The 25,255-nt window shown below is 45.3% G+C and overlaps 1 protein-coding gene across 1 annotated transcript; it reads left to right on the plus strand.

The window, feature by feature from the left end:
- On the plus strand, positions 1 to 24,265 carry LOC111839655 (C-1-tetrahydrofolate synthase, cytoplasmic-like). Its single transcript, XM_072702485.1, has 12 exons — positions 1 to 125; positions 217 to 301; positions 668 to 727; positions 809 to 862; positions 5,897 to 6,033; positions 6,346 to 6,446; positions 10,304 to 10,440; positions 10,573 to 10,684; positions 11,745 to 11,872; positions 13,158 to 13,255; positions 23,743 to 23,771; positions 24,200 to 24,265. Exons 1-11 carry the CDS (start codon positions 28 to 30, stop codon positions 23,744 to 23,746), a joined length of 1,014 nt encoding a protein of 337 aa, XP_072558586.1. The 5' UTR covers positions 1 to 27; the 3' UTR covers positions 23,747 to 23,771; positions 24,200 to 24,265.
- Positions 24,266 to 25,255: the final 990 nt, after the last annotated feature.

Raw genomic sequence — 25,255 nt, forward strand, 5'->3', positions numbered from 1 at the left:
AGCTGTGCTGTCCTCAGCTGTCTAGCTATGGTTTACCTCACTCTCTGGATGCTGTGGCGAGTTTCAGGATGCTGCAGAAGCCAGCGGTCCATGGCAGTGGTGCTCTCAGGACAGAAGGCCTCCCTGTAAGCTTGAGGGACACTGTGCCCTGCAATATGCGCTGCAAGCTCTGATAATGTCTCCAGGTTGCTGAAAAGCCTGTCACTGTTTCTCCAGGGAGATACGGCAGAGACTGAGGAGGGATGTGGACCAGATGAAGATTCAGTACTCGGGGTTCAGGCCTGGCCTGGTGGTGCTACAGGTTAGTCAATCTGGGCTATATCTAGTGCCAGTGAATCCATTATCTTCTGAGAGGATGATGACTTAGCACTGGGGGAGGGAGCCTAGGGTTTCACATGGGATTTGACCAGCACGGGCTATATCCTCTCAAATATGGTACTCATCATTTCATATTCCCTGTGACCCTGACCATGATAAGCAGTTAGAACGCAATTGGATGGATGGATTATTTCACAGTTTTTGGCTTTGTTTTTCTGTGCAAGTGTCTACACAGCACTCCAGAAGGGATATTTAGTAGACATGGTCTGAAATACTGCAGACTGATATTCCATAAATATGAATTGGTCCAGAGGTAGCTATGTTATTATTTACTGCACATGGGTTACAGGTGGGTGATAGGGAAGACTCCAACCTCTACATCAGGATGAAGCTGAAGGCTGCAGCAGAGGTATTTCCCAGTGACTGATAGGGGCATTAAGTTTGTTCTTTGTGTCTTTTCTGCACTTTAATTTTCTTCATCCTTCCAAAGATTGGAATCAGTGCAAACCATCTGAGGCTGCCAAAGACTGCCACCGAAGATGATGTGGGTATAAATGACTGGCCGTTGCACATTTACCACTTGTTCATAGTCTTCATACTGCATTGCACTATATATAAACTTGCTCTGTCATTAACTTATAGGGCCCTGCTTTTATATAAACCTGCTCTGCCATCAACTGATAGGGCCTCACTTTATAAAAACCTGCTCTGCCATTAACTTATAGGACCCTGCTTTTATATAAACCTGCTCTGCCATTAAATTATAGGGCACTGCTTTTATATAAACCCACTCTGCCATTAACTTATAGGGCCTCACTTTATAAAAACCTGCTCTGCCATTATCTTATAATCATAGTCATTTCATCTTGTTTGTTTGACTCATCTGCCGGCCCCTGGAGGATGGGCTCCCCCTTTGGGTCTGGTTCCTCCCAAGGTTTCTTCCTCTTAGGGAGTTTTTCCTTGCTACCGTTGCCTTTGGCTTACTCAATGGGGGGTCCTTACGAGGCAGAAATGTAAAGCGCATTGAGACAATGTAATGTTGTGATAATGCGCTATATAAATAAAATTGAATTGAATTGAATTGAATAAGGCCTTGCTTTATATGAATCTGGTTTGCTCTGATTTTGGTTAAGTTGAATTGGGGGATGAGGTTACATCATGCCCCCTAAAAAAAGATTGTTGATGCCTATGCATCTGGGAAGGGTTATATATTTATAATCACATGCAGTTATCTAATACAGATGGAGAAAAATTTCAACCACTGATACTCCATCAATGCCAGGTTATTCCAACAAATGTCAATGGGCAGGAATTTGCCCTACATGGCAGAACTGCTAGAAGGATGCCTCTACTGTGTAAAAAAGAATATAAATGCATGACAGGTTGCTAGACAACTATGTGAAAAAATAGGACTACTGGAACAAGGTGCTTTGGACAGATAAGTCAAAGGTTAGGGATGTTTCATCATAATACAAAAAATAGCCAAAAAAAGGTCCCCATTTGCATTTAAATAAGAAAATATTTATGAGCCAATGATTTGATCATTACTACAGCTCAACAACATTATGCAACAATAAAATGAAGTCAGCTGAGTACCAGAATCTACTGAATGATGAGGTCATCCCATCAATGGATTTTTTCTTTCCTGACAACCAGGACGAGTAATGCATGGATCATAGAGCAATCCATGAATTTCACATTGTTCCAGAGAGTGCTCAAGCAGAATGTGAGGCTTCAGTACTCTCAGGCATTTGCCAAAACTCTGAAACATAATTAGATCTGCCCATATGACAAGCAAATCCACAAAACAGAAAGAAGAAATGGATGCTTATGCAATCCAAAGCCCAGGTCCTAATCCAGTAGAAATGGTGTGAGGTTGATTGAAGTGCATTATACAAGCCCTCAAACATTACACAAGAATTCTTTAACTTATTGTTTTTTCATCCATCCATCATCTCCCGCTTAATCCAAGGTTGGGTCACGGGGGCAGCTGTCTCAGCAGGGAAACCCAGACTTCCCTCTCCCCGGCCACTTCATCCAGCTCCTCTGGGGGAATCCCGAGGCATTCCCAGGCCAGCTGAGAGACATAGTCCCTCCAGCATGTCCTGGGTCTTCCCCGGGGCCTCCTTCCAGTGGGACATGCCTGGATCACCTCACCAGGGAGGTGTCCAGGAGGCATCCTAATCAGATGCCTGAGCCACCTCATCTGGCTCCTCTCAATGCGGAGGAGCAGCAGCTCTACTCTGAGTCCCTCCCGGATGACCGAGCTCCTCACCCTATCTCTAATGGAGAGCCCAGCCACCCTGCGGAGAAAACTCATTTCGGCCGCTTGCCCTCACGATCTCGTTCTTTCGGTCACTACCCACAGCTCGTGACCATAGGTGAGGGTAGTAACGTAGATCGACTGGTAAATCAAGAGCTTCGAATTTTGGCTCAGCTCTTTCTTCACCATGACGGACCGATGCAGCACCCGCATCACTGCGGATGCCGCACCGATCCGCCTGTCGATCTCCCGCTCCATCGTCCCCTCACTCATGAACAAGACCCCGAGATACTTAAACTCCTCCACTTGGTGGAGGACTCCATCCCCGACCCGGAGATAGCATTCTACCCTTTTCCGGCTGAGAACCATGGTCTTGGATTTGGAGGTGCTGATTCTCATCCCAGCCGCTTCATACTCAGCTGCGAACTGCTCCAGTGATAGCCGAAGGTCACGGTCTGATGACGACAACAGAACCACATCATCTGCAAAAAGCAGAGACAAAATCCTGAGGTCACCAAACCGGACACCCTTAACGCCCTGGCTGCGCCTAGAAATTCTGTCCATAAAAACTATGAACAGAATCGGTGAAAACCCTCACTGGAAACGAGTCCGACTTATTGCCGCCCATGCGGACCAGGCTCTGGCACCGGTTATACAGGGACCAAACAGCCCTTAAAAGGAAGCCTGGCACCCCATACTCCCGGAGCACCCCCCATAGGACTCCCTAAGGGAGACGGTCGAATGCCTTCTCCAAGTCCACAAAACACATGTAGACTGGTTGGGTAAACTCCCATGAACCCTCCAAAATCCTGCGGAGAGTATAGAGCTGGTCCACTGTTCCACGTCAAGGGTGAAAACCGCACTGCTCCTCCTGAATCCGAGGTTCGACAATCCGGTGGACCCTCCTCTCCAGAACCCCCGAATAGACCTTACCAGGGTCCCTATAGTTGGAGCACACCCTCCGGTCACCCTTCTTAAAGAGGGGGACCACCACCCCGGCCTGCCAGTCCAGAGGCACTGCCCCCGATGTCCATGCGATGCTGCAGATGCGTGTCAATCCCCACAGCATCCAGAGCCTTAAGGAACTCTGGGCGGATCTCATCCACCCCCGAGGTCTGGCCACTGAGAAGGTTTTTAACCACCTCAGCGACCTCCGCCCCAGAGATAGGGGAGTCCACACACAAGTCCCCATACTCTGCTTCCACATTGGAAGGCGTGTTGGTGGAATTGAGGAGGTCTTCGAAGTACTCCTTCTACCGACCCAAAACGTCCCGAGTTGAGGTCAGCAGCACCCCATCCCCACCATAAACAGTGTTGATGTTGCACTGCTTTCCCGCCTGGAGCTGCCGGATGGTGGACCAGAATCACCTCGAAGCCGTCTGGAAGTTGTTTTCCATGGCCTCGCCAAACTCATCCCACACCCGAGTTTTTGCCTCAGCGACCGCCGAAGCTGCATCCCGCTTGGCCTGCCGGTAGCTGTCAGCTGCCTCTAGAGTCCCACAGGCTAAAAAGGACTGATAGGAACCCTTCTTCAGCTTGACGGCATCCCTCACCACCGGTGTCCACCAGCGGGTTCGAGGATTGCCGCCGCGACAAGCACCGACCACCTTACGGCCACAGCTCCGGTCAGCCGCCTCCACAATGGAGGCACGGAACATGGCCCATTCGGACTCAATGTCCCCCGCCTCCCCCGGGACATGGGAGAAGTTCTGCCGGAGGTAGGAGTTGAAACTCCTGACAGGGGATTCCACCAGATGTTCCCAGCAGACCCTCACTATACGCTTGGGCCTACCAGGCCTGGCCGGCTTCCTCCCCCACCAGCGGAGCCAACCCACCACCAGGTAGTGATCAGTTGACACCTCCGCCCTTCTCTTCACCCGAGTGTCCAAGACATGCGGCCGCAAGTCCGATGACACGACTACAAAGTCGATCATCGAACTGCGGCCTAGGGTGTCCTGGTGCCAAGTGCACATATGCACATGCCTGAACATGGTGTTCATTATGGACAATCTGTGATGAGCACAGAAGTCCAACAACAAAATACTGCTCAGGTTCAGATCGGGGGGGCCGTTCCTCCCAATCACGCCACTCCAGGTCTCACTGTCATTGCCCACGTGAGCATTGAAGTCCCCCAGCAGAACAAGAGAGTCCCCAGGAGGAGTGCTCTCCAACACCCCTTCCAAGGACTCCAAAAAGGGTAGGTATTCTGAACTTCCGCTTGGCACATAAGCACAAACAACAGTCAGGACCCGTCCCCCCACCCGAAGGCGAAGGGAGGCTACCCTCTTGTCCACTGCGGTAAACCCCAATGTACAGGCGCCCAGCCAGGGGGCAATAAGTATGCCCACCTCCGCCCGGCGCCTCTCCCCGTGGGCAACTCCAGAGTGGAAGAGGGTCCAACCCCCCTCAAGGAGACTGGTTCCACAGCCCAAGCCGTGTGTTGAGGTGAGCCCGACTGTATCTAGCCGGAACTTCACAACCTCGCGCACCAGCTCAGGCTCCTTCCCCATCAGAGAGGTTACATTCCATGTCCCTAGAGCTAGCTTCTGCAGCCGAGGATCGGACCGCCAAGGTCCCCGCCTTTGGCCACTGCCCAGCTCACATCGCACCCGACCCCTATGGCCCCTCCTATAGGTGGTGAGCCCATTGCCCGACCAGGCCCCATGAGTACAGGCCTGGCCACCAGGCGCTCGCCATCGAGCCCCACCCCCAGGCCTGGCTCCAGGGGGGGCCCCAGTGGCCCGCGTCCAGGCAAGGGAAACCGTGGTTCCACTATTTTTTTCTTCATTGGGGTCTTCTGAGCCGCACTTCGTCTGGTTCCTCACCCAGGACCTGTTTGCCTTGAGTGACCCTACCAGGGGCATAAAGCCCCGGGCAACTTAGTCCTGGGATCATTGGAACACGCAAACCCCTCCACCACGATAAGGTGTCGGCTCCAGGAGGGGCTATTGTTTTTTCAAAGAGGAAAATATAATTTCTATTGATTTTGATTGAATCATTAAATTATTATGAAAAAATATAAAATTCATTGTCAGTTGAATAAAAATTAAATAGCTATGTCCAAATATTTTAAATAAGCTAAAACAACTCATGGAGCATACCAGCTCTTCCTATGAGCATGTCATAGGGACTGCAGCACACTGTTCAAACCATGCGTACTGTGTCTGCTCTGTTTGGCAGCTCTCTTTAAATCTCCTCATAGTAACCAGCCTCTATGGCGTTTGCTAATACTGCAGTTCTCTGGCTGACTCCCCCAGGAATGGTTGTGTCTCAGTCTCCTTCACGTCCTTACTGACTCCTTTTCTTCTCCCCCAGGTCCTCCGTGGCATCTCTGCTGTCAACAGAAACCCCTTAGTCCATGGCTTGATCGTGCAGCTGCCCCTAGACTCCATGAATCCCATAGATACTGAGAAAGTCATCAATGCTGTTAACCCGGAGAAAGACGTAGATGGGTGAGCATCTCCCACCTTCACCAGAACATCTTATCTTCTGATGTTTAACATGCTTGTCAATAGACAGCCACTCTATTTTGATTTACACATCCACATCTCTGAATATGACAAGGCATGAGGCTAAAAGGAAACAGTATCCCTATGCGTAGCAACGTAGGGAATCATTACCTCATTAGAAATGTGTGCGTAGCATGTATTTTCTCAAGAAAGCCCATGTTATGGCACGACTTTCCTCTGACATGATGCCAGTCTCACACTTGGGTGTATGTGCCTGTATGTTGTGTATTTGTGCCCTGTGTGTATGTATGTGAGCCTGACCCATATCAATGCTGGGAAACTGTCCCGTGGAGACCTAAGAAGCTGCTTCATCCCCTGCACTCCGAGTGGTTGTATGGAGCTCATCAGACAGGCAGGTGGGTCAGGACAGTGATAACACACTGTTTGCTGCATTCATGGGTGCGAAGTAGGGCTGCATGATTATTTGTTTTTGCATCACAATCTAGATTTATTCCCCTATGCAATCTCATTCTAGGGCTTAATCTGGATCTCAATTCTTACCCCTATGCAATCTCATTCTAGGGCTGAATGTCAATCTCAATTCATTCTCCCATGTAATCTATCGATCTAAATCTCAATTTAAAGTCAGAGTTTCACATCGATCTCATTCTTCCATGACATGAACTCTGCCTTGTTTCCATTAGTGGGGAGATTGATCAGAGGCTGAGATAAAGATGGCACCAGGAATGGCTGGTGTGGTGTGTTGCTCCCATGTGTGTGCTGTTTTTGTTCATTTATGTTGTGAGTGTCAAGTTCGATCTCATTACCTGGGTCAGAGAACAGCTTCAAAGACAATAACCCGCCATTTTTCATTACTGAATTTCTTTCTGAACCCTTGAATTTTACGGAGATCCTCACAGCAAGTCCCCAATCTGCGTTGAAGTTAATCCAAAGGCCGGCGCTCAGGATCGCTTGTGTGCCTTATGTGCAGAGGATTCCGGACATAATCTCTCCGGCATGTCCTGGATCCGCCCCGGTGCCTCCTCCTGGTTGGACAAGCCTGAAACAACTCCCCAGGGAGCCGTCCAGGAGAGATCCTAGATGCCTGAACCACTTCAACTGGCTCCTTTTGATGCAGAGGAGCAGCAGCTCTACTTTGAACCCCTCCAGAATGTCCGAGCTCCTCACCCTATCTCTAAGGCTGTGCCCAGACACCCTATGGAGGACACTCATTCCTGCTGCTTGTATTTGCGATCTCATACTTTCAGTCACTACCCAGAGCTCATGAACATATGCAAGGGAAGGAACGTAGATCGACTGGTAATTTGAAAGTTTCCCCTTTCAGCTCAGCTATCTCTTCGACATAACAGAATGCTACAGGGTCTCCGTTACTGCTGATGATGCACAGATCCACCTGTCAATCTCCCACTCCCCTTTTCACTCTTTCGTGAACAAGACCCTGAGATACTTAAATTCCTCCATTTAGGGCAGCAACTCATTCCCCACCAGGAGAGGGCAATCCACCCTTTCCTGGCCGAGAACAATGGCCTCAGATTGGAGGTGCTGATCCTCATCCCAGGTCACCAGCTGATGACACCTTCAGAACCACATCATTCACAAAAAGCAAGATGCAATTCTGAGGCCCCCCAAACTGGACCCACTCTGCCCCTTGGCTATGCCTAGATATTCTGTCCACAAAAATTATGAACAGAATTGGTGACAAAGGGCAGTCCCAATGGAGTCCAATACCCACCAGGAATGAGTCTGACTTATTGCTGGCAATGCGAACCAAGGTCTCAGTCCATTTGTACATTAGGTGCATTAGTGGGATTCAGAAGCTCCTCAAAATATTCCTTCCTGCCTGATTACATCCTCAGTTAAGGTCAATAGTTCTCTATCCCCAATGTAAACTGCATGGGGAAAGCCCTGCCCCCCCCCCCCCCCCAAGTCGCCTGATGGTTTGCCAGAACCTTTTCGAGGCAGTCCGAAAGTTCTTATCCATAGCCTCACCAAACTCCTCCCACACCCGAGTTTTTGCCTCAGCAACTGCCAAAACCACTTTCTTTATCTGTCAGCTGCTACAGGAGTCCCACAAGCTAACCAAGCTCGGAAGGACTCCTTCTTCAGCCTGACAGCTCCCTTTACCACTGGTGTCCACCATCAAGTTTGGGGATTGCCACCACGATAGGCACCAACAACCTTACGGCCACAGCTCCACACTTCTGCCTCAACAATGGTGTCCCGGAACATGGCCCATTCATGCTCCATGCCCCCCCACTCCCTCTGGAGTGAATAGAAGTTCTGTTGCAGGTGTGAGTTAAAGATCTCACGGACAGGGGCCTCCACCAGATGCTCCCTAATACGGGTGTGGTAACATCCTTCTTAATTTTCTTCGTCAAAATGGTCTTCATGAACCACACTTACTCTGACCACTCACCTAGGACCAATTTGCCTTGGGAGACCCTACCAGGAGTAATTGCCCCCAAAAAGGTGGTGATTCATGGAGGGGGAAATTAAAGATGCTTATCACATTGTGGTGTGAGCATGTCTTGGGAATTCTGATCATAGATTCATTCATTTGATTCTAACTTAAAGACAGAAATTAAAAACCAACAAGCCCATGATTACAACAGTGAAATGGTGGACTAGTCAAGCCATCAAGGACTTACACAGTTGCTTTGACATCACAGACTGGGATGTATTCAAGGAAGAATCTGATGTGGTGAATGAAAATATCAATATGTCATTGTACGTCAGCTTCTGTGGAGAGATCTTAATCCCAGTAAAGCAATGGGTGAGGTACAGTAATGACAAGCTATGGTTTTAGAGAAGGGAATTAAAGCAGCTAAATAAAGGCATTCAGATAAGCGGAAGAACCAACCAGATGCTGACGACCCAACATCAGTCTGGAAAACCATACAGGAATCACTAAGCATAGGTGAGAAATCCCACCAATAACCCGCCAGCTCTCCAATGAACTGAATGAGTTCTGTTGAAAATTTCAGATTACATAGGACAGCCTTTTTTTGCCAACCATTCTCCCCTTCAAATTCAAGACAGTTCATCTGCAATTGCAGGAAGACAACTCCACTTCTCCGCTTTCAATCCCCCTCTGTCCCCCACAACCTCCTTCACTATCTGTGAACAGGGTGCCTGCAGGCACTTTACAAAACAAAAAGTTCAGCTGGCCCTGCCAAGTATCACCATTTACCCTGAGGCACTGGCCTGACCTGTCTTTACTGACATTTCTAATAAATAACAGAATATATGCTCTGTTCCCAATTCTCAGTCCTCAATTATCATCCCTATCCCCAAAAAGTTTTTCAGTGTCCTAAATGACTGCAGGCCTATTGCCTTGACATATGCAGTTATGAAAGTCTTTGAGTGCCTTGTCTTGATCAACCTGAAAGCCAAAACAAACCGTCTGCTTGACCCCTTGCAGTCTGCATACAGGGCTACCAGGTCTGTGGATGACGTTGTTTTCCTGGCCCTGTGCTCTGTACTTGGGCATCTTGACACCTCAGGGACCTATATGAGAGTACTATACAGTATGGACTTCAGCTCAGCTTTTAATACCATTGATCCTGAGCTGCTACAGGTTAAACTCTCCCAGATGTCTGTGGACAGGTGACAGGACATGCAGCAGGAAGAGAGGGCAGAAATATATATAATAAAGAACAGACAAGGTTTAAATTCATGTTTAGCATTTCTTGCACTTCGAAATGGGTTGTTTGTTAAAAATCAGGAGTGAGTCCTTTCTGTTCAGCTATGGAAAACGAAAGATCAATCTATGAGCATGTTTTAATAATGAGTTAGAAATCCGTTGTGAGGTGATACTTTGAGAATTCTTCCAAGTGGTGAATGAGACTCATCTTCCACTATGGAATATGGCTGGTCATCCAATGCAATTGTCTCCATTATTTCAACTTTGAATATTGGCAAGCAAGACTGACACATCAGACTGATGCCAATATCTTGATTTTTAATGAGTATTGCCTGTTAACTGATATATCGTGCACAACAACAACAAATTTATTATGAATATGTTTCAATCTGTTATTATGTTTACGTATTTGAGGTTATACCTTTCATACATTTCTAAAACTAAAATTACTAAAAATGAACAATTTTATGATAAAACATTAAAATTATTCAAGCCAGTATGATATGTTCAATATTAAACATCAGTAAACCAAATGGAAATGTACCTGAGTGCATATGCTTCTATATAGAAGTGTGCATTCATACGCACACATGTGTGACTGTGTTACAGGTGTGCCGGTAGTCGGTAAGAATGCGCTGGTGGTGGGGCGCAGTAAGATCGTGGGAGCACCCATGCATGACCTGCTGTTGTGGAACCATGCGACCGTGACAACGTGTCACTCCCAAACGGCTGACCTCGCGACTGAGGTGAGACTTCACAGAACATTGCAGTAACGACCTCCTGATCTCAGTAAGACGATAATCTATCTGCCCTTATTTTGTGCATGACTGGCAAATGTGTCGCTTATTGGAGGACTCACACACAGAGTGTCCTCTCAGGTGAGCAGAGCTGACATCCTCGTGGTGGCGGCAGGGAAACCAGAGATAGTGAAGGGGGAGTGGGTCAAGGTCGGGGGGTTGGTCATCGACTGCGGCATCAACCACATTCCAGGTGCGTACGTGACTGTGGGACAGTCAAAAATCAGCAACAATTTACTGCCTCACATAGCCTGAAATATAGAATGGGTATAAAGCTGCCCTATCTCTTTAAGCATAATTTTGTTTGGAGTGCCACTGATGAGGAAAAAATATCGGGGATATCAGTCAAAAGAAAATTTTAAGCCAGCCAGTCCAATGATAAAGAACATCTGACTTACAGACAACTCCTACTTACGAACAGACTGTATGGAAGAGGATTAGGGCCACCATGAAAATATTATTTGAATTCTGACTTTAATGTCAGAATTCTGACATTAAAGTCAGAATTCAAATAATATTTGAATATCCCCGATATTTTTTCCTCATTCTGAGTTTTTTCTAAACTCAGAATTCTGAGATTAAAGTCAGAATTTAAATAATATTTTCATGGTGGCCCTAATCCTCTTCCGTACAGACTGCCATAAAACCTATAATATAAAAATTTGGGTTAAATACAGTGGTTCGTGATAACGAACACACACACTACTTTGTGACACTCATGAAGATATTGCACGATTTCAGCAGCTCATTGGGTCAAGGTTCAGTACAGTACCATATCTAGTTACTTTTATTATTACTGTATAAAATGATCTACTGTATTATTATTTTAAATGTTTTGCGTATTTGAAAGTGTTTTATATGAGTAGAATGGTATAATATAAACTATAAACTAAGACAATTTTTTGACTGACGCTAAATAAGAACCATATATACTTGTTCCAACTTATCTATAAATTTGACTTAAAGTCAGACCTAAGGAACTCATCTTGTTTGGAAGTGGGGGACTACCTGTATAGTAATTTGCATTTTTTAGGTTTGTATAATTTGAATATTAATATTTTCTCTGTAATACTGTTTTTGCTAGGAATGCAAAATTGAAATATTGTACGATAGGTAACTTGAACATTTGTGTAAGTTTGGGATTTTTAAAGCACAGAGAATCCCAGGAGTTTTCCAGCCCAGCTGTGCTGCTCTCTGGGAGTTTGGCTGCATGCTGTCTCGCTAACCTCTCACCTGTCACATGGACCTTTCAGATAACAGGAACAGTAAAGGCAAGCGCCTGCTTGGAGATGTTCACCAACCCTCTGCCCTGCAGAGGGCAGCGTTCATCACTCCTGTGCCTGGAGGAGTGGGCCCCATGACTGTAGCCATGCTCATGGAGGTATTTATACATTCAGTCACTGTGCACACATCTACTTATAACTCAGACAGGCTTTGGAGATCTTTAGGAAGCCATTGAAAGAATGGCTATATCATGGGCTGTAAAATCTTGCTCTCCTGTAACCAACACACTTATGCACCCATACATAGTTACAGATACACATATGAAATTAACCCCAGAGGGCTCCTGTCCTGGGTAAGTGGTTAAAAGACATTTTACACATTTTTTAAAAGAGTTTGAAGAGTAGATGGATGGATGGATGGATGTATGGAGGGATGGATGGATATAAATGACTGTAAAGTACTGGTCATGCATAGTCCATCCATCCATCCATCATCCACCGCTTATCCGAGGTCGGGTCGCGGGCGCAGCAGTCAAAGCAGGGAAACCCAGACTTCCCTCTCCCCGGCCACTTCATCCAGCTCCTCCCAGTGGGACATGCCCGGATCACCTCACCAGGGAGGCGTCCAGGAGGCATCTTAAGCAGATGCCCGAGCCACCTCATCTGGCTCCTCTCAATGCGGAGGAGCAGCGGAATGACCAAGAATCTCTCCCGAATGACCAAGCTCCTCACCCTATCTCTAAGGGAGAGCCCAGCCACCCTGCGGAGGAAACTCATTTCGGCCACTTGTATTCGCAATCTCATTTTTTCGGTCACTACCCATAGCTCATGACATTAGGTGAGGGTAGGAACGTAGATTGACTGGTAAATTGAGAGCTTTGCCTTTTGTCTCAGCTCTTTCTTCACCATGACAGACTAATGCAGCGCCCGCATCACTACTGATGCCACACCAATCCGGCTGTCGATCTCCTGTTCCATCCTTCCCTCACTCGTGTCATGTATAGTCATTTCCAAATTATTATCTCCAGCTTCTAACCATTGATCCTGGTCAGAGGCATAGGGGAGCCCATTTCTAGGGGTATACCCTAGAGAGGAAGCCAGTCCATCACAGAGCACATACATGCACACACACAGTCATGCACTACATGCAGTTTTGTGGACACCAATCCAATCAATTGCACTGCATGTCCTTGGAATCCAAGTGGAAGCTCATGTGACAGATTCTCTCTATACATACAGAGCAAAGGGGGGTTCAAACTACCAACTCTGCGCCACCATGGTGCCCAAAGTCCCTGGCTTGGTTTATAATATGTACTTAATATATAGTTCCCATAATGTAATATATACATAACCCACACAGACACACATACACACACAGATTTAATCATTGAATAATTGTCTATTAAGGCCATGGTGCTGTTTCCTGTGTTACTTCCTGAACAGAACACAGTGCAGAGCGCCAAACACTTCCTGCAGGTGAACCATCCAGGACAGGGGAGCTTAAATCATTCGAGGATGAGCAGACAGACCCCTGTACCAAGGTATGCGGGGAAAGCAACCTTCATCAGGCATTTACCTGCCAACTTTATCTGTATTGACCATGTAGATCACCTAGTTACAATAAAATGGATTACACCCAGAGCAGTTAGTAACAGACATTTATTATTTAAGCTAAAATCATTTAAGCTGAAAACAATGTTAGGAAAATTGGCTGTGCAAAACACTAGCAGGTGACACTAGCTGCCTGCTAGAAGAAATTGGCACACAGTAAAATAATAATAATAATAATAATAATATTAACAACAACAACAATAATAGATTGCATATAGTAAATCATGATGTACACCATGCAAACAGTATAAACAATAAGCACCTGCTTGGTTTTATGTCACCGTCGCTCACCAAACCTATATAGAATATGCTGTTTATTCCTTCAGATAATCCATGTATATCGACACAGATCACTGGTATCTCTATGCATTTTGAACAATCAGATGGTGGTAACACAACCAGCTCAGTTTGGTCACATTTTCAGCCCTGTTAGTAAGCAGGGCCATTTCTGCACGGGTACGGGTCTGGTACAGCTTGTGAATTTTGCAATGGAAAACTGTCAGCTCGTGATACTGGTTGGGTACGGCTCAGTTTCTGATGCAGTGGAAAAGTTCTATTAGTCACAGTAAAAGGTTAGGGGTAATTTGAATGTGACAGTATTTGATGGATCTTATTTCTGCTTCACAAAAACATTATATGTATTGAGATCTGCACTTGGTTTCATTTTCAGAAAAAAATCCCCAAAAATGAAAAGTGGCTGTATAGGATGGAAACGACAGCTGTAGAAGACACTTGGCCTTGTGAACACAGTAACTTTAGAAGTATTTTATAGATATATTTCAAACTTTGTGGGCGTTATTGAAAGGGTAACAAACTTGAATTAATCAAATTTTGAAACTAATTACCCAAAACTGAAATAGTGCCACACTGTGATACCAAATAAAAGGGTAGTTTTGAACATTTGATTCTGTCAGCTAAAGTCAGAAAGTTTTGAAAACTCAAAAAGTATTTGACAGATCTTTTTCAACCCTTGCAGATATATTCTAAGAGTGAATATCTGGACCTTATCAAATTTAGTGTCAAATTGCACTAAATTTTTTATTTTTTTTTTCTCCCTCCTCCACCCCCCCTCTGCGGAGGACTACTTTATTTGTATTTTATTTATTTATTTATTTATTTATTTATTTAATATTTTTATTTGGTTCCTCAAAAGAAGGAGAGGGAGGGGGGGAGGGAACAAAGGAGAAGAAGGGGGGAAGAGAGAGAGAGGGAGAGAGAGGAAAAGAAAAAAGAAAGAAAAAAGGAGAGAAAAGGAAAAAACAAAACAGATAATCTGCTTCCATGTCTGCTGAAAAGAGAAAGACAACATACAACATCTGTACTAATCACAACGACCATCAAACGTTAAATGTTATTGAACAGTACACACAACCCGCATTACAACACATGCCCAGAAGCAACAGCCGGTCAAGACAGTGTGTGTCCGTGAGCACGTGTCTGTGAGCACCTGTGTGCACACCTGTGTGTGTCAGCGTGCTGGTGTTCCTAAGGTTTCTCCATGTAACTGTCTAGTAGTGTGTGTGGGGAGCCACAGCCCCGCCCACCCAGGACATGAAGCCGACACGGAGGAGACCCGGGCCCCAGACATCCAGAGGCCCCTCAGGGCACGGGAACACCAGGAGGACCACCGCAGGGACGATTGCAGCCCCCACCCAGAAAAAGGCAGAGGAGCGCTCCGGAGGGGGGCCATCCGGCAGCCACATCGCAGGAGCCCCAGGGGGCCGTGGCGGCGAGCACGCAGGCTCCGTCGGCGGCCGGCCACACCAGGGCAGACCGGACCCCGGGCCCAGAGGACCAAGGGCCCCCCCACCCCCCAGCTGGGACCCGACAGAGCCGGAAGGACCAGGCCCCGACAGGCAACCGCCGAGAGTGAGTCAGCACACACCAGAGCATCCAGCCCCGGACATCGAGAACCACCAACGCATCGGCAGCCGGGGGCCCCATCCACCAGCAGGGAGTGTGGTGGGGGGCAATAGAGCCTGAGATGTTATTTCAGGTGGAGTCTAAGACCCAACCTGACACCTGCGTAAAGACAAACAGGCGCACACATACACAAGCATACGTTCCCACCCTCATGCACACATAATCAAATATTCACCCATTCGCCCAACATAAAGACACACAGAAATGAACGCCGTACACATACTCACACTCCCCATATATACTCTATACTCCGAGATCCAGGCACCACCGCCCCCAGAGGGGCAATCTGTCACCAGACCTCGGAGATGGATCCCTTTTTTCCTCTGGCATGGGGACAAGAAGACCACCCCGGACTCCACCGCAGCCGAGAAGCCCACCAGCCCAGACCCCGACCGGACGGCCAGCCCCCCCCAGCCCCCGGCTCCAGATGGCAAACAGAGAACGTGGGTGTGAAAAGACCCCATGCTTCCCTCCGCCCGCTCATATGTGGTGTTGGTGCGTGTTGTTCTAAAGTGTTTTAAAACAGGGGAAGGGCATGGTGCTAACCACCCTCTGCCAATCAGCAGCTGGTGTCAGCTCAGCCCCTCCCCAGAACCCTCAATGTCTATGTGCAACTTAAAATTGAGAAGTGGGCACTGGCACCAGAGGTAAGGCTGAGTGAACAGACCGACCTCTGGACGCCATTCCGTGTGCCCACCCCCAAGGCCCTAAATGTATGTGTCATGAGAGAGTAAGTAATGAGAGTGTCTAAGTTGTGATGTGTGATTGAGATACAGGTGGTCACGGGGGGACAGAGGAGGAATACCTCCCCTGCATCCCAGCGACGCACCTGCACCTCAGAGCCCTACGTGTGTGTTAGGGTGACAGAGCGGGAGGAGGGAAGCATTTAGGGATGGGGAGGAAAGGATCGGGGGGGGCAGAGGACCCCCCCTCTGGAGCCAGCTCCCCCGCTGACCCCCATAAGCACCTCCGTTCTCCTGAAATTCACCCAGGGCAGGAGGGCCCAGGCCTATCCAATCCGGGGCCCAGAGCAGCGGCACCGCCGGGCACCATAGAGCCCGGGGCAGCCAACCAGACCCCATCACAGAGGAAAAACTACACCCACCCCACCATTCAGTCAACTCCCAAACGACATAAGACAATAGACACCCAGGTTGGGTCCATTCTCCTACTCTATTGGATTCCCCCCCACCCCCGCAGAGAGGATACCCCTAAGGCAGGGACCACCTGCGGACAGATGGTAACAACCTCCCCGCCAGCTAAAGAGGCCCCCAGCCCCTCCGACGCGCCGAAGGCCCCCGCGCCGGGGCTGGGCCCCAGTGCATGCGCCAACCCACACCCCGGCGATACACCCACCAGGACCCAAGCCCCCCCAGCCCAGCCGGAACCCCAGCCCGGAGGCAGAGCGCCCCCAGAACCCCAAGCCCGCCCCGGACCCACCCAGGAGCAGCACGGCCGCCAGGCCAGCAACCTACGTCCGCCGGCACAGGCTACCCCAGCAGCGCTGCATGCAGCCGCCAGAAAGACGCTACCCAAGAGCCACCAAAGCCCCATCCAGGCCATGACCGCAGTCCCAGCGCCGAACCCCCCCAGAAACCCCCCCCCCCCAAGGGAACCCCCAGACGCCCCAAGCCCCCCCCACACCAACCACAAAAACCGAAGCAGGACAAACCTGCGACCCCCCACCGCCACTAGGTAATGGAGCTGATCAAAGGAGCCCAGAGAGATTGGTCTAATGTGGCGGCAGAAGCTGTATCAAGACTAATATGGTCCAGCAAACTCTCTCTATATTGGTTGATATTAAGGTTATTTTTATTTTTCCAGTTCATGAGGACAGTCTTCTTAGCAATGCATAAAGCGGTGAAAGCCATGTGGGTTGTGTTAATCTCTGTAGTGACACCATCTAGGTCGCCCAACAAGCAGACTGAAGGAGAGGCTGGAATGGTACATTTCAGACACTTTGATAAGTCCTCACAAATCCTGCGCCAGAACATCTGAGCAGGTGGACAAAACCAAAGAGCGTGGATGTAATTGTCAGGTGTATCCCCTTGACAGTGTGAGCAGTTGTTAGAAGACGTAAAACCCATCCTGAACATCCGATGCCCTGTATAGTGCACTCTATGCAGGATTTTGTATTGTATTAATTGTAAATTGGGACTTCTAATCAGTTCAAAGGTTTTTAAACATGTCTTAGACCAGAAATTGTGGTCCCAGCTGATTGATAGATCTGCCTCCCATTTTGCTATAGGAAGGGATATAGATCCATCCATTTTGGAAAGTGTCCTGTATATTTTAGACAATAATTTGGGGGTTTTGAGATTAAGGAATTCTGTCACACTTGGTGGTATTTGTAATTTGATTTGATTAGACTTGAATTTCCTTTTTACTATAGATTTAACTTGTTGATATTCTAAAAATCTATTCTTGTTAATCCCATGTCTTTTAACTAATAAGTCAAAGGGGATAAAGTCTATTTCTTCGAATATATGTTCCAAGTATTTAATACCTTTACTCCAATCGGGGAAATTTATCATATTATTGTTTAGTAGTATGTCAGGGTTGTTCCAGATGGGAGTACGTTTGCATGGGATTAATGAAGACTCAGTCGTTTTTAGAAACTCCCACCATGCTGTCAGAGAAGAGCTGATACTGATGCTTTTGAAGCATTCGTGTCGTTTAATGTTTGAGCTAATGAATGGTAGATCCGATATCTCTATGTTATTGCATAGTGCCTGTTCTACGTCTAGCCAAGGTTCATCTAAGAGGGTATGTTTTAGCCACCCTGAGATGTTTTGAAGCCTGTTAGCTAAGAAGTAGTGGTGAAAGTTAGGCAGATCTAGTCCTCCTTTGTCCTTGGTCCTTTGCAGCGTTTTTAAGCTAATACGCGGTGGTTTATCTTTCCAAAGGAATTTAGAGATGGCGGAGTCCAGAGATCTAAACCAGTCAGGTGATGGTTTGCTCGGGATCATTGCAAATAAATAATTAATTCTTGGCAGCACCATCATTTTTATAGAGGCGACCCGTCCCATGAGTGATATGGGTAGGGACTTCCATCTAGCCAGATCATCCTCTACCTTCTTTAAAAGTGGGATGTGGTTTAATTTAGTTAAATCTGCCAGCCTAGGTTAAACATTAATACCTAAATATTTGATATCTCCAGATTGCAGTGGAGTGGAGGAAGAATTCTGAAAGGAGCAGTTAATTGGAAGAGCTGTGGATTTTAACCAGTTTATCGAATAATCTGAGACTCTTGAGAAAGAGTTAATTAATGTAATTACCTCAGAGAGAGAGGTTTGTGAATGTTGGAGAAAGAGTAACACATCATCCGCATAAAGACTGACCTTATGTTCCACATTCTTGCATTTGATGCCTTTAATCACTATAGCCTGTCTAATTGCTGCTGCTAGTGGTTCAATAAAAATTGTAAAGAGTGAGGGGGAGAGAGGGCATCCCTGCCTGGTGCCCCTCTTGAGACAGAAGCTAGAGGATGTTTGGTCATTTGTCCTAACACATGCTGTTGGGGAACTATATAATATTTTTAACCAGTTTATGAAAGAGGTTCCAAAACCAAATTTGTGTAATGTTGCAAATAAAAAACTCCAACTGACTCTATCGAATGCTTTTTCTGCATCTAGAGACAATATTGTGATATGAAGGTTTTTATTGCACGAATAGTCTATCAGATTGAGTAATCTACGTGTGTTTGTTGATGAGTGCCTCCCTTTTATGAATCCAGTTTGGTCAGGATGAATTATGTGAGGGGTTATCTTCTCTATTCTTTTTGAGAGAGCTTTGCAGATTATTTTAAGGTCAACATTAATAAGGGATATTGGACGATAGCTGGTAGGCAAAATAGGGTCTTTGCCTGGTTTTAGCAAGAGACTAATGTTGGCAGAATTCATATTTGGTGGTAGTCTACCATTTACCTTGGTTTCCTGCAACATTCTGTAGAATGTTGGTGACAGAATTGTCCAGAATTCTTTATAGAATTCTACTGGAAATCCATCTGGACCTGGAGCCTTATTATTGGGCATACTGTTCAAAGCTTCCTGGAGTTCACCTGGTGTCAGCGTGGAATCCAGTGCCATCATTTGATTATCTGATAATTTCGGAAGGGTTATACTATCAAGAAACTGATCAATTTCGTCTTTAGATGGGTTTATCTGTGGTGAGTATAAAGATTTGTAAAAGTCCATGAAAGTGTTGTTTATTTTTTCAGGGTCATATACTGTATCCCCAGTTAAGTCTTTAACAGCACATATAGTTGTTTTTTCTTTATTTATTTTTAACTGGTTAGCTAGAAATTTACCTGATTTATTACCATATTCATAATTTTGCCAGCGAAGTCTTTGTGCTAAGAATTGTGTTTTTTTATGAATAATTTTATTTAATTCTAATTTTGCTTTACGTATTTTGTTCAGTATTTCCTGTTCCTGGGATGATACATAAGCTTCTTCTAAGGATTTGATGGTTTCTTCTAATTCCTGAATATACTTGTTTTCTCTTTTCTTTTTACTGTATGTGATGAGAATGAGATTATTTTACCTCTCATCACAGCTTTGCCTGCTTCCCAGAGAACAGAAGCTGATGTTCCAGGCAGGTCATTATAGTCTAAATATAAGGCCCACTCTTTTTTGAAATAGTTAATAAAATCTCCATCTTTAAGCAATGATGTATTAAATCTCCAGTTTCTAATTGGTGGAATGGCTTTCTTATTTATTAGGGTTAAAGATACAGGAGCATGATCGCTGACAACTATAGGGTGTATCTCAGTGTCTGAAATGTCACTCAGCAGTGAGCTACTGACTAGGAAATAATCCAGACGGGAATATGAGTGATGGACGTGTGAGAAGAAAGTATATTCCCTACGGTTGGGGTGAAGAGAACGCCATGCATCGCAAAGTCCGTGGTCGCTCATGTACTGCTTAACTATATTTATGGATTCCCAATTGCGCTGAGCAGCTGTACTGAGCCTGTCCATTTCTTTATTTAGTGCGAAGTTGAGGTCGCCCCCAAGAACGAGTGAGCTATCTAGGTGTTCAGAGAGTGCGGTAAAGAAAACGTGGAAGAATGAAGGGTTATCTACATTTGGACCATATATACTAACAATACATAACTTTTTGTTAAGTATAGATAATTTAATGATTATAAATCTACCTTCTGGATCTGTAATTGTGTTGAGTAATGTGAAATTAACATTTTTATGTATTAAAATTGCTACTCCCCTTTGCCTAGAGTTATAACAGGCTGAGAACACATTAGGAAACTCAGGTGTTTTAAGTTCATCTGTAGCTGTGGCAGGTTTATGAGTCTCTTGTAATAAAACAACGTCTGCCTGTAGTTTTTTAAGCTGGCTAAATATTTTTAACCTCTTCTCTCTGGAGCCAGCTCCATGCACATTCCATGAGACAAACCTTAGTGTGCCCATAGACATGTGTGTGTAGCTAATATTGCACGTGCAAATGAGTTAGATATGAGCAAGCATGTGAGCGCTTGTGTGCGTGTGTATCCTATATGTCTGTGTGCACTATAAGGTCGGAGTGGTTGTGGTGAAGCTGAGTACATATGTACATGGTCGTGCCGTGCAGATGTGTAAAAATCGAGGGTGTTGTGAGTGACTGAGTAGAGATTTAAAGCAGGTGATCAGTGCAGGGAAAGCAGGGAGAAGTGAAAAAGACATACAAAGGGGCACGCGAGTAAGGGTGTAAATAAGAAACGAAACATAGAAACGAAAACATTGTTAGGACTGAAGCGCTGCGGAGACTGATGGCAGTGAATTTGTTATGACATAACATTAAATTAGCGAATTAACATGTATAAGCTAGATTGATGTGAACGGAATAGGATTAGGGAAAAGAAGAAGAAAAATATAACGGGTTCTTATCTGGAGTGGCGTTAATATAACCAGGGAGTGATGTTAGGGTCGCGGTAGAGCTGCCCATCCACGTAGAGCCGGTCCACGGCGATGACAGCTCAGGAGCCTTTCTGAATGGAGCTGCGTCGGATTGGGAACAGAACTTTGCGTCGCTCCAGAATCTCTTTGGGGAACTGGTCGTTTACGCCAAAGTCCGTTCCTTTCAGCTCCCTGCCGCGACTCTTCACCTGCTGCTTCTGCTTGAAATTCCCGAATTTGGCCACAATAGGACGCGGTCTCAGGGCACCAGGCCTCTTAGCTCTCAGCCGATGGACTCTGTCAAAGCAGATGTTTTTCACAGTGTCCTCTGGAAGCTTCAGGTGGGTCTTGATAAATGTTTTAACCGTAATTTCTGCGTCCTCTTCAGCAGATTCCAGGATGCCTGAAAACACCAGGTTATCTCTCATACTACGGCTTGGAGATCGATGACAGTCTCTTTTATTTTTTTATTTTCTTCTTTTAGATTGGTCACATTCTCAGTTAGAGACTTGACCGAGTCCCGTAGTGAGGCGTTGTCAGCAGCGAGTGTTTCCACCTGTTGCTGGCTGAATTCCAAAGACTCCCTCAGGGATTTGAACTCCTGATGTAAAATCTCGACCAGAGATAACCTCGCGTCGAAGCTGGACAATCGCTTGTCGATTGACTCCAGGATGTCGGTAAAGTCTTTACTGGTCGGCGAAGTTGTTCCGGGGGAGTCTGCCGGGCGACTTCTTTTCGATGACGGCGTCTAAAATTAATGCAGCGCCACAAATTGATAACAACAACAAATTTATTTTTGTATAGCACATTATCACAACATTACATCATCTCAAAGCGCTTTACAGCATCCCCAACAAAAGCCCCCAGTGAGTAAGCCATAGGCGACAGTGGCAAGGAAAAACTCCCAAGAAGGAAGAAACCTTGGGAGGGACCAGACCCAAAGGGGGAGCCCATCCTCCAGGGGCCGGCAGGGAGAACCAAAATGCATGATAGCAAAGATATGGCCACTTGATCTTGATAATTAGTTATCTGATCTATTCCAAAATTTGCAAGCACATTGTATGGGTAAGGATCTGGACAAAATTTGTTCAAATTTTACAACAAATCACACTAAAATTGAAATAACGGCACAGCAAACAGAAGGATGAGATGATTAAAGGCTTATCCTTATGAACAGTCTGTTTGTTATTATGTTATTTACTCTATTTGATCTTCGATGGATTTTATTACCACTTCAAAAAAATATTATATGGCTGAAAATCTACATGCATAGTGTGCACTTCACTAGACCCAAAATCACCTCAAATTGTAAAATAGGACTTGCAATGACAGAGAGAGACACAGGCATCTACCATCTACAATGAGTATAAAATGCCAGGTGCCGGTTTCACAAAGCACATTCAGTTAAGGTTTCCTTAAGTTTATGGCGATAAATTAAGAAAATTAATGAATCCTGTGAAGAGTGCCCTGCGAGTGGGAGTACCCAAAGAATACAATTAATGTTGATCAATTGATTTTACCTGACTGACAGTCAGTATATGATTTTATTTATATGGCCCACGATATGTGTTGTGACTGTGCTCGAGCACGAAGCGGGGAAGCAGCAGCCAGAGCCTAGGAATTTATTAAATGGGCAACAAAACAGCAACATCAAACATACATCAGACTTCAATGACCAGACTGGGGAAACAAACTTAACGCGGACTTAAATACATTGAACAATTGACATTAACAACAAACAGCTGGTAACATGCGGATTCCACACGGGGTAAATGAGGGGGTGTGGTATACGGGAGGATCGGACAAGTAGGGCATGAAAATATGCTTATAATCCATTATTAAATCTGGCTAGCAGATGAATATTTCGGTTTCACAGGACAAAAAATTAGGTAAAGTTATCCCACTAATAAATGCTGTCAAGTTTCACCTTGGGCACCGGCAATATTAGACATAAGTACATTACTTTATGGAACAAATTTTTCCGATGCAGACATATGGATACACATGCAAAAATGCATTTAATATAACTGAGATATAACTATAAATCAATTAAAAATGTTCCCACCTTTTATGTGACCTATAACCTGTACAATTCAATTGAAAAACAAACAAATCTGTTAGGGGAAAAACTATAAATAAAATAAGTAATGTACAATAAGCTGGTTGCATAAGTGTGCACACCTTTAAACTAATACTTTGCTGAAGCACAGAGTGGGGACCCTCCCTTGCGACCCTCAAGGTCTGGAATCTGACAGTGATCAGCACAGTAGACAAACATTAGCTTTTGTGCCATTTTTCGACTATATCCTCTGCCTCCCCCCCACAATCAAGCCCCTCAGGAGAGGGAAAAGCTGTTCTAGGGGTGACACCAGCTCTAGGGGACATCTGGACCAAAACTCCTTTGCATGCTTGCATCCAGTCCATGCTCCCTGCTTTGATGTCAAAGGTGAACATTAAGTGTGAAATTAGACTAACTAATCAAATTGGATGCGTAAGTATTTGAAGTTAAAATGTTAAAAGAATGTGCAATGTTAGGACATGAGGTTTTTCCATTAGAAAACCAGCAACAATAACTGTATACCTACTTTTCTCTCATCTCAGGTAGAGCTGCTAGGAGTGCCTACTCTGAAGTAAGTCTAGCCCTTTAATTTCAGTTTCATTATGACAAGTGATATCACAACACTGAAAGATCATCAGAGTTAACTTGATTGTTTATTTGATTTTGCCTAATTAATGCAAACAGGGAACTGTGTATAATTGCCTTATACTGTAAATAGCCATGTTTATTACGCAGCATGGATGCTCTATGAAGTTCTCATCTATAATGCACTATAAATACCTGCATGATGCATTAAAATGATCAGGTCACGTCAGATCACGTCAGGTCCCAGTGAGATGAGAGAGGCTGATGTTTTCTTATACAGAGCTCAACCCGTTGAAAGCATGTGCTCAACAGATACACAAAGCCAGCACCCTGCTAATGCGATACTTTGAATAAGCATTTTGATACTCTGACTCTACATGCCTGTAGCTGATTATTAACTTTTTTTTCTCATAGCTCACCTGCCGTAGCTTCCATGTTTATGCTCTGCACACCTGAAAAGCTAAAGATAAATACCTTTATCCCTTTGATTGAATGTGTTACATTGGAAATACAGTACAAATCCATACTTTGCACATTCCTGTGTCTATGTGTGTTTGCTACATATACGACCGTACTTTTTTGCAAACTGCTATGTTCTGCACACAAATAAAGATAAATCCACAAGTGTTTTTCATTTAACCTGTCAGTGTGTAGTTCACGCTTTGTGTGCAAATTCAAATGATGATTTGTGTCACTGTGTTGACATGAAAACACAATTTTTTAAAAGAGCTTGAAGAGTTTTTCAAGAACTGTTTACATCTGTGGAAGAAAATGATAAATTACCTTCTCTAATAACTCTAGTTAAGCCACTTAGAATAAAACTGCGGACCTCTCAGTTGGTGAGCAAAGTTATCTCTTTTATTCGAGCAATCCAGCAAAGTGCTTCTGTCACGCTCTGGTACCAGGGACCAAGTAGCACAAAGAGCAACCAGCTGATAAACTATAACTCCCAATTCCCTACAAGGACTTCTACAGTAAGTCCTGATTTGTCACAAAACACCAACAAACCAAGCTCAAGCGTATAACAAACACAATTCTCCTGCTTTATTGGTTCACCTTGGCAAGGTAAATCCACCAATTTTGCTGTTTCCCAAAACATGTCTCGACTGCTAGACTCCTACTTAAGATATGGATATAGATATTGATTCACTGTAAATACATGGTTAACATATGATTAATGTGACAACTACTTACACAGTTTCGAATACGTTCCTGTAGGTGGTTTCACCCCCCCTTCTCAGTTGCCCATCTCTCCAAGGTCTTCAGGGTCTGCGGAACTAAGCATGTGAGGCAAGGACACACAGTATTCAAAGCAACCCCTTCTTTCCTAAGGCCTAAGACATAACAGACACAATGTGCCTCCCCCCAAACTGGGCCTACCAATGTCAAATTTTCTTTCCACACCTCGTCAAGAGATGTATAATGTTTTTCTGGTTTGGTGAAAGGTTTTATGGTTATTGTGTAGAGTTT

The sequence above is a fragment of the Paramormyrops kingsleyae genome, chromosome 19 (assembly GCF_048594095.1).
Source record: "Paramormyrops kingsleyae isolate MSU_618 chromosome 19, PKINGS_0.4, whole genome shotgun sequence".
NCBI classification, from domain to species: Eukaryota; Metazoa; Chordata; class Actinopteri; order Osteoglossiformes; family Mormyridae; genus Paramormyrops; species Paramormyrops kingsleyae.

Excerpts from the sequence above, each read along its gene's own strand:
- LOC111839655 (XM_072702485.1), top strand. The coding sequence starts at position 28 with ATGGTTTACCTCACTCTCTGGATGCTGTGGCGAGTTTCAGGATGCTGC. Across the intron at positions 6,034-6,345 it reads CCGGAGAAAGACGTAGATGG|CCTGACCCATATCAATGCTG; the intron begins GTGAGCATCTCC and ends TATGTATGTGAG. Across the intron at positions 11,873-13,157 it reads CTGTAGCCATGCTCATGGAG|AACACAGTGCAGAGCGCCAA; the intron begins GTATTTATACAT and ends CTTCCTGAACAG.